The sequence below is a fragment of the Rhinoderma darwinii genome, chromosome 2, assembly GCF_050947455.1.
Source record: "Rhinoderma darwinii isolate aRhiDar2 chromosome 2, aRhiDar2.hap1, whole genome shotgun sequence".
In the NCBI taxonomy this organism is placed as follows: Eukaryota; Metazoa; Chordata; class Amphibia; order Anura; family Rhinodermatidae; genus Rhinoderma; species Rhinoderma darwinii.
The window spans coordinates 459,548,427-459,562,663 of record NC_134688.1 but is presented as its reverse complement, the minus strand read 5'-3'; the positions used below and the strand labels follow the sequence as shown (position 1 = coordinate 459,562,663).

Sequence of the window (14,237 nt, the reverse complement as noted above, 5' to 3'; positions counted from 1 at the left end):
TTCACCTGATATGCATTAAATTTAGCAAAGAACTGTGGGGTCAAAATAATTACTATACCCCTAAATAAATACCTTATGGGGTCTAGTTTTCTAAATGGGGTAGTTTATGGGGAGTTTCTATCGTTCTGGCAGCTCAAAGCCTCTCCAAATGTACAGTGGGGCCTAAAACATTTTCAAGCAAAATATGAGTCCTGAAAGCCTCCGGGTGCTCCCTTCATTTTGGGTCCTGCCGTGTGTCCAGGCAGCGCATTAGGGTTACAATGGGGGCATTTTTGAAAACAGGAGAAAGAGGGTGATAGATTTTGGGGTGTGTTTCTTCATTCTTATGGTCGCTTTACAAAGAAATTGGTCTTCAAACTGATACTTTTATGAAAAAAAGTGAAATTATTATTTTTTTCACCTGCTATGTATTAAATTTAGCAAAAAACTGTGGGGTCAAAATACTTACTATACCCTTAGGTAAATACCTTAAGGGGTCTAGTTTTCTAAATGGGGTCATTTGTGGGGGTCTCCATCACTCTGAGACCTATGAGCCTCTGAAAACCTGGCTTGGTGCCGGAAAACAAAATGTACTTCAAAATTTATAAAATTATTATTCAATTTGTAAGTCCTCTAAATTGCTGAAAATTTATTTTATTTTTTCAAAAGTGCTGCCAAAATGGAGTAAAGAGATAGAAATATATATTTAATTAAAAAAATTGTACAGTATGTGTGTACATATGTGATATATTGCAGTTAAAAATAGGGGAAAATGGTAATTTTTACAAAATTTCTTCCATTTTTCTATTTTTTAATTAATTTCCGCAAATCGTATCAGTCTACTTTTACCACTAAAATAAAGTACAACATGTGACGAAAAAACAATGTCAGAATTACTTGGATATTCAAAACTTTCACAGAGTTATTCTCTGATAAAGTCACACATACCAGATTTGACAAATCTGGCTTGGTCATTAAGGTACAAACATGCCCGGTCATTAAGGGGTTAATGACCAGGCTATTTTTTACGTTTTTCCATCGTCGCATTCCAAGAGCTATAGCCTTTTTATTTTTGAGTCGACATAGCTGTATAAGGTCTTGTTTTTTGCGGGACAAGTTGTATTTTTTAATAGCACCATTTTGAGGTACATGTTATTTATTGATTAACTTTTATTAACTTTTTTTTTGGGTGGGGGGGGGGGGAATAGAAAAAAAATCTGAAATTTCACCACTCTTTTTTGCGTCCTAAATCTACGCCGTTTACCGTGTGGTATAAATAACACAATAACTTTATTCAGCGGGTTGTTACGATTGCAACGATACCAAATTTGTATCGTTTTTGTATGTTTTACTACTTTTACACAGTAAAAACGCTTTTTTTTCAAAATTATTTGTTTTTGTGTCTCCATATTTGAAAAACCGTAACGCTTTTATATTTTTCGCCGATGCGGTTGTATGAGGGCTTTCTTTTTGCGGGAAGACTTGTAGTTTTTATTGGTACCATTTTGGAGTAGATGCGACTTTTTGATCACTTTTTAATCACATTTTTTTAAAGTCAGGATTCACAGAAAACAGCAATTTTTCCATAGTTTTTTACGGCGTTCACCGTGCGGGTTAAATAATGTAATCGATTTATAGTCGGGGTCGTTACGGACGCGGCGATACCAAATATGTGTAACTTTTTAACTTTATTTTGTTTTTTAATAGTAAAGCAGTTTGTAAGGGGAAAAGCTGGGTTTTTCATTTTTTTTCACTTTTTTTTTTAAATTAACTTTATTAAACTTTTTTTTCACTTTTTTACTAGTCCCACTAGGGGACTTTAATATGCGATTCTGCGATCGCATTTATAATGCACTGCAATACTTCTGTATTGCAGTGTATTACTGCCTGGCCGTTTAACACGGACAGGCATCTGCTAGGTCATGCCTGCGGCATGATCTAGCAGGCATTCACTCTAGGCAGCCTGGGGGCCTTTATTAGACCCCCGGCTGCCATTAGAGACACAGACACTCGGCGATCGTATCGCCGGGTGTCGGTGGGGGAGAGAGGGAGCTCCCTCCCTCTCTCCAAAACCACTCAGATGCGGTGCTCGCTATTGAGCACCGCATCTGAGGGGTTAAACGTGTGAGATCGATACTAATATCAATCTCACATGGCAGAGCAGGGACGCCCCCAGCCCCCAGCTGCCTCTAGCAGCTGAGAGCAGGGAGATCTGCCAGTTCCATGCTCTGTTTACTTATTCCGATGCCGCAACGTAAAAAGTCTATGGCATCGGAATAAGGCCCGTTCGTGACCGACGTAGAAACACGATGGGCCGGTCACTAACGGGTTAAATAATTTCTTTTTTTTCCACTAATAACTTAACTTTTTTTTTTTTTTCTTTTTTAACACATTTTATTAGTCCCCCCTAGGGGACTTGAACCAGCAATCATTAGATCGCTGGTACAATACACTATTGTAATTTTTCTAGGCTTCTGTAACAGCGGGATCGCTGTTTTTGTCCGTATCAGCTGTAATACACAGCTGACACCCGCAGCATATGCTGTGGGCTATACGCGTGAGCCCGCTCCATACATCACCCCCCGCACCACGACATGCTAGTGTGCGAAGGAGTTAATGAGCAGTGGATGGTGGAGTGAAAATTCAAATTTTCCCTAGGTATATGCCATTTTAGAGCACAATATGTTGTGCCCAGTTTGTGCCACTGAAGACAAATACCTCATAAAATGTTAATCAGGCTCTTCCGGGTATGGCGATGCCATATCTGTGGACGTAAACTGCTGTTTGGGCACGCTGCAGGGTTCAGGAGGGGGGGGCGCCATTTGGCTTTTGGAGCGCAGATTTTGCTTGGTGGTAGTTCTGTTGGGAGTTTTACTGGTATTTCAGTTTATAATCTGGGGCGCATATGTAGTCCGTGCGGAGTACATCGTGGTATATGTAATCTGTGCGGAGTACATCGGGGTATATGTAATCTGTGCGGAGTACATCGGGGTATATGTAATCTGTGCGGAGTACATCGGGGTATATGTAATCTGTGAGGAGTACATCAGGGTATATGTAATCTGTGAGGAGTACATCAGGGTATATGTAATCTGTGAGGAGTACATCAGGGTATATGTAATATGTGAGGAGTACATCAGGGTATATGTAATCTGTGAGGAGTACATCAGGGTATATGTAATCTGTGCGGAGTACATCGGGGTATATGTAATCTGTGCGGAGTACATCGGGGTATATGTAATCTGTGAGGAGTACATCGGGGTATATGTAATCTGTGAGGAGTACATCAGGGTATATGTAAGATGGGCGGAGTACATCAGGGTATATGTAATCTGTGAGGAGTACATCAGGGTATATGTAAACTGTGCGGAGTACATCAGGGTATATGTAATCTGTGAGGAGTACATCAGGGTATATGTAATCTGTGAGGAGTACATCAGGGTATATGTAATATGTGAGGAGTACATCAGGGTATATGTAATCTGTGAGGAGTACATCAGGGTATATGTAATCTGTGCGGAGTACATCGGGGTATATGTAATCTGTGCGGAGTACATCGGGGTATATGTAATCTGTGAGGAGTACATCGGGGTATATGTAATCTGTGAGGAGTACATCAGGGTATATGTAAGATGGGCGGAGTACATCAGGGTATATGTAATCTGTGAGGAGTACATCAGGGTATATGTAAGCTGTGAGGAGTACATCGGGGTATATGTAAGCTGTGCGGAGTACATCAGGGTATATGTAATCTGTGCGGAGTACATCAGGGTATATGTAATCTGTGCGGAGTACATCAGGGTATATGTAAGCTGTGCGGAGTACATCAGGGTATATGTAAGCTGGGCGGAGTGCATCAGGGTATATGTAATCTGGGCGGAGTACATCAGGGTATATGTAATCTGTGCGGAGTACATCGGGGTATATGTAAACTGTGCGGAGTACATCAGGGTATATGTAATCTGTGAGGAGTACATCAGGGTATATGTAATCTGTGCGGAGTACATCAGGGTATATGTAAGCTGTGCTGAGTACATCAGGGTATATGTAAGCTGTGCGGAGTACATCAGGGTATATGTAATATGTGCGGGTACATCAGGGTATATGTAATATGTGAGGAGTACATCAGGGTATATGTAAGCTGTGCGAAGTACATCAGGGTATATGTAAGCTGTGAGGAGTACATCAGGGTATATGTAAGCTGTGCGGAGTACATCGGGGTATATGTAAGCTGTGCGGAGTACATCAGGGTATATGTAATCTGTGAGGAGTACATCAGGGTATATGTAATATGTGCGGAGTACATCAGGGTATATGTAATATGTGCGGAGTACATCAGGGTATATGTAATATGTGCGGAGTACATCAGGGTATATGTAAGCTGTGCGGAGTACATCAGGGTATATGTAATATGTGAGGAGTACATCAGGGTATATGTAAGCTGTGAGGAGTACATCAGGGTATATGTAAACTGGGCGGAGTACATCAGGGTATATGTAAGCCGTGCGGAGTACATCAGGGTATATGTAATATGTGAGGAGTACATCAGGGTATATGTAAGCTGTGCGGAGTACATCAGGGTATATGTAAGCTGTGCGGGTACATCAGGGTATATGTAAGCTGTGCGGAGTACATCAGGGTATATGTAATCTGTGCGGAGTACATCAGGGTATATGTAAGCTGTGAGGAGTACATCAGGGTATATGTAGGCTGTGCGGAGTACATCAGGGTATATGTAAACTGGGCGGAGTACATCAGGGTATATGTAAGCCGTGCGGAGTACATCAGGGTATATGTAATATGTGCTGAGTACATCAGGGTATATGTAAGCTGTGCGGAGTACATCAGGGTATATGTAATCTGTGCGGAGTACATCAGGGTATATGTAATATGTGAGGAGTACATCAGGGTATATGTAAGCTGTGCGGAGTACATCAGGGTATATGTAATATGTGTGGAGTACATCAGGGTATATGTAATCTGTGAGGAGTACATCAGGGTATATGTAATCTGTGAGGAGTACATCAGGGTATATGTAAACTGTGCGGAGTACATCAGGGTATATGTAATATGTGAGGAGTACATCAGGGTATATATAAGCTGTGAGGAGTACATCAGGGTATATGTAAGCTGTGAGGAGTACATCAGGGTATATGTAAGCTGTGAGGAGTACATCAGGGTATATGTAAGCTGTGCGGAGTACATCAGGGTATATGTAAGCTGTGCGGAGTACATCAGGGTATATGTAATCTGTGCGGAGTACATCAGGGTATATGTAATCTGTGAGGAGTACATCAGGGTATATGTAAGCTGTGAGGAGTACATCAGGGTATATGTAATCTGTGAGGAGTACATCAGGGTATATGTAATCTGTGAGGAGTACATCAGGGTATATGTAAGCTGTGAGGAGTACATCAGGGTATATGTAGGCTGTGCGGAGTATATCAGGATATATGTAAGGTGTGAGGAGTACATCAGGGTATATGTAATCTGTGAGGAGTACATCAGGGTATATGTAAGCTGTGAGGAGTACATCAGGGTATATGTAAGCTGTGAGGAGTACATCAGGGTATATGTAATATGTGAGGAGTACATCAGGGTATATATAAGCTGTGAGGAGTACATCAGGGTATATGTAATCTGTGAGGAGTACATCAGGGTATATATAAGCTGTGAGGAGTACATCAGGGTATAATAATGGGGTAAATAAATAATCCGCAGGTGTCGCACTGATAAATGGCGCACGATCTTATCCGCTTTCGGAACACTGCACATTTTGCGTCGCCATATTCTGAGAGCCAGAACTTTTCTATTTTTTCTCCACCGGAGCCCTGTGAGGGCTTATTTGTTGCGGAACAATTTGTAGTTTTCATTGGTACATGCGATTTTTTGATCACTTTTTATTCTATTTTTTGGCAAGCAAGGTGACGAAAAACCATAAATTCTGACAGCGTTTTGTTTGTTTTTTACACAGTACACCGTGGGCTAGAACTTACACTTTTACTTTATTCTGCAGGTCGATACCATATGTCGTTTTTTTTATGTTTTGCAGCATTTGCGCAATAAAATCAATTTTATAAAAAATAAATTAGTTTTTTGTGTCACCTTATTCTGAGAGCCATAACTTCTTTATTTTGTAGTCAAAAAAGCTGCATAAGGTCTTGTTTTTTGTGGGGCGGGTTGTAGTTTTTATTGGCACTGTTTTGGGGTATATGCGACTTTTTGTTGTATATTTTGGGAGGGGTGGTGACCAAAAAAAAAATAGTGATTCTTGCATTGTTTTTTTACGGTGTTCACTGTGCGGGAAAATGAACATTATAGTTTGGGTATTTACAAACGCGGTGATACCAGGTGTACTTTTTTTTTTTTTTTTAAAGTTTTTATTTTTGCCCCTATAATAAAATACTTATTATAGGAAAAAAGAAGTTCTTGTTTATGTAACTTATAACGTTTATAAAACATTTTTATTACCTTTTTTTTTTGTCCCACTAGGGGACTTGAAGACTTGCAGCTCTGATCGCTGCTGGAATAACCTACGTAGTGTAATGTATTTCAACAGTCATTGTAACGTGACAGTCACTGACAGGAAGCCTATGAGGACCAACATGGCAGCCCAGAGGCCTTCATCTAGCCTCTGGTTGCCATGACAAACATCGGCAGCCCCCTAACTTGCACGTGGGGGCTGCCTATCTGCTCTAAACCCCGTAAATGCGGCGATCGCAATACACCACCGCATCTAAGGGGTTAATTGCCTAATTCAGCAGCGATGGGCCACTGATCGGCAACAGGTACAGCAGGGAAGACACCCTACACAGTTAACCGCCACTGCAGTGTAGCACCGCGCGGCGGTTAACGGTTAATGCGCAGACGTAACTGCACGCACAAGTGCACGAAGATGGTGCTCATCTGGACATGCATGTACGCGAAGGTGCGCAAAGGGGTTAAATAGTTGGCTAACTTTGTAAATAAACTATCTTGTTCTGATCATGAGTTACATCCTGTATTATACTCCAGAGCGGAATGCACAATTTTGCTGGTTGCTATTGGAGACAGTCAACAACCTGAACAATGTTATTGACCGTTTTTCTTAATGGCGTACCTCTGCCATCCAGCAACTATCTAGTCCTCACAAAATACATGTTATTCAGTCGTTATAACCCCCGATCTCAAGTGACTATTAGGCCTCATTTACACGAGCGTGTGCGTTTTGCGCGCGCCAAAAACGCAGCGTTTTGCGTGCGCAAAAGGCACTTAACAGCTCCGTGTGTCATCCGTGTACGATGCGCGGCCTCGTGATTTTCGCGCAGCCGCCATCATAGAGATGAGGCTAGTCGACGTCAGTCACTGTCCATGGTGCTGAAAGAGTTAACTGATCAGCAGTAACTCTTTCAGCACCCTCGACAGTGCATTCCGATCACCATATCGAGTAACCTGTTTAAAAAAAAAAAAAAAGAGGTTCGTACTTACCGAGAACTTCCCGGCCGTTGCCTTGGTGACGCGTCCTTGGTGACGCGCCTCTCTTGACATCTGGCCCCACCTCCCTGGATGACGCAGCAGTCCATGTGACCGCTGCAGCCTGTGCTTGGCTTGTGATTGGCTGCAGCTGTCACTTGGACTGAATTGTCACCCCGGGAGGTCAGACTGGAGGAAGAAGCCAGGAGTTATCGGTAAGTCAGAACTTTTTTTTTTTTTTTTACACGTTCACGTATATTGGAATCGGAAGTCACTGTCCAGGGTGCTGAACCAGTTTAACTCTTTCAGCACCCTGCACAGTGACTGTCTCCTGCCGGGTTCGGTCAAAACGAGTTCGGCCGAACCCGGTAAAGTTCGGTTCGCTCATGTCTAAGACACTCCGTTCGGATGTTTGTAAACAGAAAAGCACGTGGTGTTTTTCGGTTTACATTCAGTTTGACAGCTCTTGCGCGAATCACGCAGTTCGCACGGAAGTGCTTCCGTGCGGCATGCGTTGTTTTCACGCACCCATTGACTTTAATGGGTGCGTGATGCGCGAAAAACGCACAATTATAGAACATGTCGTGAGTTTTACGCAACGCACTCGCGCTGCGCAAAATTCACGCATCGTCTGCACTGCCCCATAGAGTAATATAGGTGCGTACGACACGCGTGAAAAGCACGCGCGTATATTACGCTCGTGTAAATGAGGCCTTAGTATCAGCCAGCGGCTATTACAGAAACTGGATCAACAAAATTGCCTTTACCGGTGATTTCCAGGCCCTTCTTATAGCTACCGGGATATCCTCCACTGGCCATGACCACAGTAACTGCAGCGTGGTCTTCTAACCAAACCGGCATGGACTCAGCAAGTCGACCATCGATAGTGGCCTGGATAACTTCATAGAGGTCACTCTGAAGCAGCGGCAGAATTACCTTCATAGAACAAGACAATGTTAAAAGTTGTTTCATTATTACATTACGCTGATTAATAGATACAATATAACCCGGAGTAGAGAGATCACTACAATTATAAGCTGATTTCTGATGGTTTTGGAAGCCCACCTCCCGGGCTTAGAGTGGTCACTTGTCCGTATAATTATAAAGAGAAAAAATGTAGATCCGGAGTTAATATAAAATATAAAAAACTTTTACTGTATTTCTTTTTAAAATTCAAAGTACAAACCTATATAAAATTGGTTGTATTCATGCAATATCCATCAATCATATGCCTGGTGTAGCTTATGAATGTAACATTTCTTTCTGAGAGATTTTCATAAAAATAGACCGCGTAGTATTCACCCAATTTGCGGGTTATGCAGGTGTATTAATTTGTATTTAAAGAGAGGTGTTCACATATATAACCCTAATGTAGTTGGCTATTTTAATCGTAGAATATGAGGGTCACTGCCCTCCCTACCCGTTCACATGCAGGATATTATGTGATTTGAGGGGATCGGGGAACCTCTCTCCGTCATAAATTCCTCCCGACGCGTTTCCTTGTGGCCAAACGATTCCTCAGGGTAAATAGGCCAGAAACAGAGTTTCTTTGGTGCTGGCAAAGATTACTGGTAGATGTCGGTTTAGTTAGAGGGGTGCGAAGAAACTCGGGTAAAGCTGGTTCTGGCCCATTTCCCCTGAGGAATCGCTCGGCCACGAGGAAACGCGTCAGGAGGAATTTATGACGGAGAGAGGTTCCCCGAACCCCTCAAATCACATAATATCCTGCACCTGAACGGGTAGGGAGGGCAGTGACCCTCATATTCTACGATTAAAATAGCCAACTACATTAGGGTTATATATGTGAACCCCTCTCTTTAATACACCTGCATAACCCGCAAATTGGGTGAGTACTACGCGGTCTATTTTTATGAAAATCTCTCAGAAAGAAATGTTACATTCATAAGCTACACCAGGCATATGATTGATATTGCATGAATACAACCAATTTTATATATGTTTGTACTTACAATTATAGGCTGTAATGCTAAATGGACGCTCCTGGGTGGATTTTTTTCTCCTTCCCCAATGATCAGGTAAACGCATTACTTGTAGAACATATAAATTGATGGAATTTGTACGTTTTCAGCACGGCAACATCAGAGGTCACGTCAAAAATATCCAGATTACCCTTGTAACACTAGTGTTACTTAATATTTTGTCTGACATTTTAGTTAACCCCTTAATGACCAAGCCATTTTTTACGTTTTTCCATCGTCGCATTCCAAGAGCTAGAACTCTTTCATTTTTGCGTCGACATAGCTGTATAAGGTCTTGTTTTTTGCGGGACAAGTTGTATTTTTTAATAGCACCATTTTGGGGGACATATTATTTATTGATTAACTTTTATGAACTTTTTTTTGGGGGGGGATAGAAAAAAACCTGAAATTTCGCCACGCTTTTTCGCGTCTTAAATCTACGCCGTTTACCATGTGATATAAATAACACAATAATTTTATTCAGCGGGTTGTTACGATTGCAACGATACCAAATTTGTATAGTTTTTGTATGTTTTACTACTTTTACACAGTAAAAACACATTTTTTTCAAAATCATTTGTTTTTGTGTCTCCATATTTGAAGAGCCGTAACGTTTTTATTGTTCCGCCGATGCGGTTGTGTGAGGGCTTTTTTTTTGCGGCAAGACTTGTAGTTTTTATTGGTACCATTTCGGAGTAGATGCGACTTTTTGATCACTTTTTATAAAAATAATTTTAAGTCAGGATTCACAGAAAACAGCAATTTTTCCATAGTTTTTTATTAAATTTTTTACGGCGTTCACCGTGCGGGTTAAATAATGTAATAGATTTATAGTCGGGGTAGTTACGGACGCGGCGATACCAAATATGTGTAACTTTTTAACTTTATTTTGGTTTTTTAATAGTAAAGTATTATGTAAGGGGAAAAGCTGGGTTTTTCATTATTTTCACATATTTTTTTTTAAATTAACTTTATTAAACTTTTTTTTCACTTTTTTACTAGTCCCACTAGGGGACTATAATATGTGATTCTGCGATCGTTATTATAATACACTGCAATACTTTTGTATTGCAGTGTATTACTGCCTGTCCGTTTAAAACGGACAGGCATCTGCTAGGTCATGCCAGAGGCATGATCTAGCAGGCATTCATGACAGGCAGACCTGGGGGCCTTTATTAGGCCCCCGGCTGCCATAGAAGACACAGACACTCGGCGATCTTATCGCCGGGTGTCGGTGGGAGAGAGAGGGAGCTCCGTCCCTCTCTCCAAAACCACTCAGATGCGGTGCTCGCTATTGCGCACCGCATCTGAGGGGTTAAACGTGTGAGATCAATACTTATATCGATCTCACACGGCAGAGCAGGGACGCTCCCAGCCCTCACCTGCCTCTAGCAGCTGAGAGCAGGGAGATTTGACAGCTCCCTGCTCTGTTTACTTATTCCGATGCCGCGACGTAAAAAAGCATATGCATCAGAATAAAGCCCGTTAGTGGCCGCCGTTAAAAGGCGTATTGGCGGTCACCAACGGGTTAAAGGTTTTTTTTTTTTAATCGTTATGTAAATAAAGTGGTGGCATCTGTCACCCATAGGCTAAAACTGTAAAAACTTCTACCACGCAGCATACGACGGGATGTAAAATCGTAGTTTACTGCGCTAATTCATCCCTTCATTTTTTATTTATTTTTAAAAAAGAAGGTATAACAACGTATACCAGCCCGACAGATGCCAAAGGAACACTCTTTTGGCCTCCGGACATGTTCAGCACGTATATTGGGGACTTTTCCAGCACACACGCTAGACGTAGGGAATAAACGTGATGTGAACAAGATGCTTTGTACTATTCCTCATCATTTTCAAGAACTCTCTTTGCTGTCAGTAAATAGAATCATTAACAGTTTACATTCAGAGGCTGAATATTTGTCATAACTTAGTCCTGCTTACATATCAGATGGGCTTGTTGGGGTGGTTGCATTTGGGGTGTTTTTCGCAAGGAAGCAAATAAGAGGCCAGATGTTACATTGTTGTAAATAAAGTCTTGTGACATACCAAATGCATTTGTTTTTTTTCATGGCTTTCCTATGGCAAGGAAAGAAAACCACTATAAATCTTTGGGGATCTGTGAAAACGCGACCCGCACGGGGGCAAATCGGACGTGAAAAAACAGCCGTTTCCCACATCCGAGTTTCCCCACGTTCGTCTGAATCCGGCCTTACAGTCCAACAACTCTGAGCAGGACTAGGTCGGGACTGCTTTTCAGCCACTGAATGTAAACCGTGAATATTTCCATTCACTTACAGCAAGCAGAGGTCTAAAAAAAATTTGAGGAAGCGTAAACAAAAAGGTGTACAGCTTAGTTACATAAACCTGGGAGACCGCTCTAGGCAATCACACAACAGCCATCCATGTGTAGACACCTCCGAGACTCACCTGACATTCAGGGTCTCCAAATCTGCAGTTAAACTCGAGCACCTTAGGACCATCCTTTGTAAGCATTAAGCCAGCGTACAGAACACCTGAACATAAAAACCATGGTATTAAGAATTACGGCAATATTAAAGGGTGATTATGATCTTATGTTCTGTTCTTGCAGTACAATATTCTAGTCGCCAAACCCCCTACCACGAAAATACTCACCAACATATGGGACGCCCTCTTCTCGGATCCCATTAACGGTTCTTTTCAGTACGGTTTCCCGGATCTCATCAAGTATCTTCTTAGAAATCTGAAGTGTTAAATAAGATTTAAAAAAATGAGCACATTTTGAATCTCCACAAGTAAATCCTGGACACAGACCTACAGAAGAATCAGATGACACGAGCAATAAAGAGGGATTTGTGATAATAATCTCTAACTAAATCATCAAACTTAGACTTCCTTAAAAAAAAAAAAAAAACACTTTGTGCCCTTATGACATGAAAAGATGTCCAAGTAGTGAACACCACGGGGCTTCATGATAAACAAAAAACGGATTGCGGCATCGAAGATCGAAAAGGGGCAACAAATCAACGATAGTGGCCCCTTGGTCTTGCATGGTGTCAGCAATTGCATCAAATGGGTATTCCCAACTTATCCTGTGAACATGCCATAAATGTCTGATAGATGTGGGACCCGCACAGATATCGAAAACGGCGGTCACTCCATCCCGGCCTCACCCAGGAAGGCGGCCGCTGATTCCAGGCAGGACCACGTGGAGGGGGCTGTGCACGTGCGCATCGCTCTCTATTCTGTTCTTAGGGGGTTACGGAAACAGCAGAGTATAAAACTCCACTTAGTCTCGCCTGGAATAGGCAGCCAGCAGCTGCCTCACCGGGCAAAACGGAAGTCATGTGACCCCCCCACCCCCCACGGTCTTGATATAGCTGGAACCAAAATCCATGAGACTGTGTATATGCCATAAATGTCTAAGCTGGGAATATCCCTTTAACTAGAACAGGGCTGTGTTGCAATTCCCAGCACAGCCCTAGGCCAGAAGTGACGTGTTTTTTTTTGTTTTTTTTAAAAAGGGGGCATGCTGCACTATACGGAGCTCTGTGCCCCCTGATTAATGGGTTCCAGCAGCCAGACCTCATCCAAGTTGATTGACATCTAATCAGACTCCGGACGCCAGAGCTGCAAGGAAACATCACACTCCCAAAACGGTCACACAAAATTTGTTTCAAGTATTATGTTTTAGTGTACATGAACCCAAAAATATTACTTAGAGGTACAGGACGAAGAAAGCAGCAGTAATATAAAGCATCATCCAGCAAATATATAACAGTCGTGAACATCTCCATCACTCAGACCAGTCCGAACACAATATACTGAGCATAGCAGCGTGTAACGCCGCCGGCTCTGCTGCAGCATGCTACACTCATCCTCTAGAACAATGGTCTCCAGCCTGTTGCATGCTGGGAGTTTATGTTTTGCAACAGCAGTAGAGCAACATAATGGACACAGCCCATCAAGAAAGAAAAAAAAACAACTTACCCAGCACACACAATGCATAGCTGGAAAGCAGAAAGGAAAGATTCAGGAACGTATTACAGACACTAGACCATGTTTTAAGGTATACCTGAGGAGCCGGACAGTAAGCTCCCATCCCTCCAGTGTTGGGGCCTTCGTCTCCATCCATTAGTCTCTTATGATCCTGGGCGGGTGGCATGGGGGCAACAGTGAATCCATCAGTAAAACACAGACACTGCAGAGAAATAAAATCAAGAAGAATATGAGGATGCAGAGGTTAAATTCAGTCATGCGCACAGCGGTCAGAGGCGCTCGTCACTACAGCAGATGTAATATGTGGAGCGGTTTTTTTCCCAGGAGAATGAGATATGGATTGAACAGCACAGATTTTACAATATGCACAAATATATATATAGGAGGTAAAATTACTTTAATCCAACATCTAAGTGTTGATCTTGAACAGTCAAAAATAGTAGCAGATTTAGTATTTTATCAGACTTTCTGGATTATTGGATAACAGATTACAGGTGGATATATTACTAATTGATGGTTGTTCATTTGCACCGTGATACATACAGACACTTCTTCCCCTTCCAGCAGCTCCTCGATCACTACTATATCTCCAGCTTCTCCAAATGTCTTGTCCTGTATTAAGAGGCCGGAAAAATATTATAAATTAATGGCCAAAAAATATTGCTCTTACATACAGCATTAGAGAGTAATTACAATCACACACGCATGTCCTCCTCACTGTTCTGTTCCATAGTCGTGTCAGTAGGGGGCGGTATTTTAGCAGTAAGTCCTGGAGTAGTAAACAATCTACGTATTTCCTCAGGCCCACACAGGTAGTATGAGAAGCAATGGCTGCAAAGGTGAAGCTATG

At 42.0% G+C, this 14,237-nt stretch overlaps 1 protein-coding gene across 3 annotated transcripts in view; it reads right to left on the bottom strand.

Moving 5' to 3' along the window:
- The window catches only part of GART (phosphoribosylglycinamide formyltransferase, phosphoribosylglycinamide synthetase, phosphoribosylaminoimidazole synthetase), a 58,516-nt gene that overhangs the window by 21,721 nt on the left and 22,558 nt on the right, over nt 1–14,237 (bottom strand). For all 3 annotated transcript variants that reach the window (XM_075854568.1, XM_075854569.1, XM_075854567.1), the window contains exons 6-10: nt 13,931–13,999; nt 13,464–13,589; nt 12,044–12,131; nt 11,837–11,922; nt 8,199–8,367 (exon numbers count right to left, since the gene is read on the bottom strand). In XM_075854568.1, coding sequence (XP_075710683.1) covers nt 8,199–8,367; nt 11,837–11,922; nt 12,044–12,131; nt 13,464–13,589; nt 13,931–13,999 — 538 coding nt within the window. The remainder of the gene's footprint in view (nt 1–8,198; nt 8,368–11,836; nt 11,923–12,043; nt 12,132–13,463; nt 13,590–13,930; nt 14,000–14,237) is intronic.